This window comes from Bison bison, unplaced genomic scaffold (genome assembly GCF_000754665.1).
Source record: "Bison bison bison isolate TAMUID 2011002044 unplaced genomic scaffold, Bison_UMD1.0 scf7180017847920, whole genome shotgun sequence".
In the NCBI taxonomy this organism is placed as follows: Eukaryota; Metazoa; Chordata; class Mammalia; order Artiodactyla; family Bovidae; genus Bison; species Bison bison.
The window spans coordinates 32,918-36,762 of record NW_011478493.1 but is presented as its reverse complement, the minus strand read 5'-3'; the positions used below and the strand labels follow the sequence as shown (position 1 = coordinate 36,762).

The window sequence follows — 3,845 nt, the reverse complement described above, 5'->3', positions numbered from 1 at the left end:
TGGATGTGAGAGTTGGACTGTGAAGAAAGCTGAGTGCCAAAGAATTGATGCTTTGAACTGTGATGTTGGAGAAGACTCTTCAGAGTCCCTTGGACTGCAAGGAGATTCAACCAGTCCATCCTAAAGGAGATCAGTCCTGGGTGTTCTTTGGAATGATGCTAAAGCTGAAACTCCAGTACTTTGGCCACCTCATGTGAAGAGTTAACTCATTGGAAAAGACTCTGATGCTGGGAGGTATTGGGGGCAGAAGGAGAAGGGGATGACAGAGGATGAGATGGCTGGATGGCATCACCAACTCGATGGACATAAGTTTGAGTAAACTCCGGGAGTTGGTGATGGACAGGGAGGCCTGGCGTGCTGTGATTCATGGGGTCACAAAGAGTCGGACATGATTGAGTGACTGAACTGAATTGAACTGAACTCTTGTGAATTAAAATTACCCAAACTTACTATAAAATTACAATAATTAAGAAAATATAGTGTTTGTGCAAGGATAGACAAATGATACAATGGAATAGAACAGAGAGTCTAAAAAAAGGCTTAGACACACATGCCCTTCTCCTTATGGCAAAGGTGGCACACAGTGGAGACAAAAATCTTTTCAGAAAAAGATTCTGAGTCAATTAGATGTCAGTATGAAATGTGACCCTTATCTTATATAGGTATCAATCTCAGAAGGAATATACAATTATATTCAAGAGAAAAGTAAACTTCTATAAGACACTATTGAAAAATGTTTTTATGGTCTTGGAGTAAGCAAAGTTCTTTTCAAAAGGATATAAGAAGTACTAAATATACCGGGAAAAACTAGTAAGTTATATTTCCTTAAGATTAAGAACTTCGCTCATCTAAGGACACGGTACCATTAAGAAAATGAAAATAAAAGACCAAGGATTAAATAAATAGCGTAGATTTTCACCCAAAGTCATTGTCATGGTAAGTTGTGGCATCATATTTGTAATAGTCAAGGACAGGAAACAATTCAAATCTCTACCATTAGTCAAATGGATCAGTATATTGTCATGTGATCATTCAAAGAACTACTCTACAGTAATAAAAATGAATAGTCAGCTGCTATAAACAACATCATGAGTGAATCCCAAACATAATGTTGAGTCAAAGAAGTCAGACACACAAGAAAACATACTGCATGATTTTATATAAAGTTCAAAAATCAATAAAATATCCTATGGTTGTTGTTATTGTTGTTGTCCAACTGCCCAGTCATGCCCAACCTTTGCGACCCCATGGACTGCAGCATGCCAGGCCTCCCTGTCCCTCACCATCTCCTGGAGTTTGTCCAAGTTCATGTTCATTGCATCAGTAATGCCATCCAGTCATCTCATCCTCTGACACCCTCTTCTCCTTCTGCCCTCAATCTTTCCCAGCTTCAGAGACTTTCCCAACGAGTCATCTGTTCACATCAGATGACCAAAATACTGGAACTTCAGCTTCAGCATCAGTCCTTCCAGTGAATATTCTATGGTAGTAAAAGTTAAACTGTTTTCACTGGAGAGGACACAGGACAGAGTTACTGGGAGGCAACAGTGACTCTGTAGTGCCGGGAATGTTCTCTTGGCTTATCTGGGTTGGGGATCATGACTGAGGTCTACACTTATTGCTGGTACATTGTTTTCTATGATTATTTGTAAATAATAATGCTGCTTAAAAATATATTATTCCCCTTCACACTTCTTGCCCTGACCTGAAAAATGAATGAACAATGAGAAGAAGTATATTTCACCATGAAATATCTGATTTTTGAAGCCAGGTTTCCCTCACTTTCTGCTCTTGGGAACATTTCACTCCACGAGTACCAGCAGCCTTTCCCCTCCTCTTTTACCTGAGCAGATTGCATAGGCCGTGTTACCATGGGAACAGTCAAGGCCACCCAGGGCAGTCACAGGGCACATCCATAAGAAGGACTCAGCCCCTGAGCAGTGAAATCGGACTGTTGAGATCTGATCTCCTCCTTCTACAAAGCGTGGTCCTCTAGGGGTGGAGATGGCAACTCCACAGCCAAGCTGACGACAGACAACATTGGCGTTGGCCAGACTCCAGTGGGAGGCACAGAGCGCTCTCCATCGTCCAGAAATGTTCATCTCCACCTGCCCCTCACACCAAGAGGAGCCATTTGTCACGAGCCGAGCTTCTGCATACACTGGTAGAAGAAGACAGGATGTCAGCAAAGTCTAATTTTTTAAAAAACCTGAACAGAGTGTGCAAGGAGGTTAAGTCCCAACCTACATCTCACCTGAACAGACAACCTGAGCAACTCCACTGTGGTGACACGTGCCCCCTGGACAGGGCACTCTGGGGCAGGACCAGAGCTCAGGCTCCTTCCCCTCACACCTGAACTCTTCAGCCCAGACCTGGCCATCAGACTCCCTGAAAGGCATGTGTCCCAGGACAGACACAGCCTTGCCACATCCCAGCTCTGCACAGATGACCTGGGCAGTGGGAAGTGTGAAGTTTCCATCAGACACTGGGGTCCAGTCTTCTCCAGAATGCACTTCTACTCGACCTGAGCAGAGTCCTTCTCCTCCAGCCAGACGCACAAATCCTAAGGATAACAATCAACAGCAGCAACAAACCCTGTGAGTGTTCATAGTCCTTGCTTGGCATTGGAAACAGCACATCATAGGCAAGGATGTGAAAGCGTTTCATCTCTGGGAGTGGGGCATGAAGAGAGAATTTGACAGTTAGTGTCAGAATTGTATTAGTATTTTCATGAGCAAGTTTATGAAAAGAAAGCCAGAAAAATTTGCAGTCAGTAAGAATGTATATTTTGAGGTTGATTAGGATGAGAATTCCTCATCTAGGGGCCTGGAAACAACAAGACCCAAGGAAACTGCACTGCAGCAGGCATCAGACTGGAGCACAGAGCTGAACTAACCCAGAGTGAAGTAGGTTTATGGGATTCAGTAGTTTAGAGGACTAAGAGCCAGACAAGGTTAGAAGGCCATCTGAGATTTCTGGAGCTAGAATTCTGGCCAGTTTTCTCTCAGGAGCCAATAATCAAGTCACTGAAGACAGGGAACCTCATAGCGGGATATCTGTTAATTCAGGCTAGACTGTAGACAGACTTACGGCTCACGGGAGGAAAGCTAGACATCATACCAAGTCTACAAGTCTATTATGATTTTTGTATATTATAACAAGTCTATTATGATTTCACATATATTTCTCATAATTCTTGATGGTGAAAGATTCCCAGAATTTCTTAGGTGACTTGATTGTGAAAAGTTGTCCATAGATGAGTCTGAATATTAAGAAAGTTCAGAGAGTTATAGAAGAGGGACGGGCTGGTCCTAGCCATCTTTCTTGAAAGACTAGGATTTATCAAGGAAGAGAATGAGTTTTCAGTGGGAATATGCAAATCAGCTGAGTTTTATTACTTTCTACTAGACATGGGGATCTAAGACATGGGAATCTTAGCAAATACTAAGAAATGATGATAATTTAATGTGTTTTAATCCTACATATATGCTAACTGTGTTTTCCTTTCTTATTTGGATTCTTGAAAAATGGCTAGCATGCAGTAAAAAAAAGGAGAGGGAGAGAAAGAGAGCAGAGAGCAAACAAGCCATTTGTAATTTAGAGATTTCCAAATGCAAAAACCTCAATATGGATGAAAGATAGACAGACTTGAGGAAAATATTTGTCCAAGTTTTTGACAGATTTTATTGACTGTGCTCCTCCCATCTGGCCACCTAACCCTGCTACCCTTTCCCATTTTACCCACTGCAGACAAGAGAACAATCTTAAAAGCTACAAATGGATGGAAAGGAGACTCTGAAAGGGAAGAACATCTGTAGGAGTGGAGTGTGGGTGGGATGAGGGTA

The 3,845-nt window shown here is 42.2% G+C and overlaps 1 protein-coding gene across 1 annotated transcript in view; it reads right to left on the bottom strand.

The window, feature by feature from the left end:
- The window catches only part of LOC104991683 (antigen WC1.1-like), a gene marked incomplete at its 5' end in the record, with an annotated part of 43,185 nt that overhangs the window by 10,998 nt on the left and 28,342 nt on the right, over nt 1–3,845 (bottom strand). The window contains 2 exons of the mRNA XM_010844262.1: nt 1,844–2,161; nt 2,255–2,563. Of these exons, the coding sequence (XP_010842564.1) occupies nt 1,844–2,161; nt 2,255–2,563 (627 nt within the window). The remainder of the gene's footprint in view (nt 1–1,843; nt 2,162–2,254; nt 2,564–3,845) is intronic.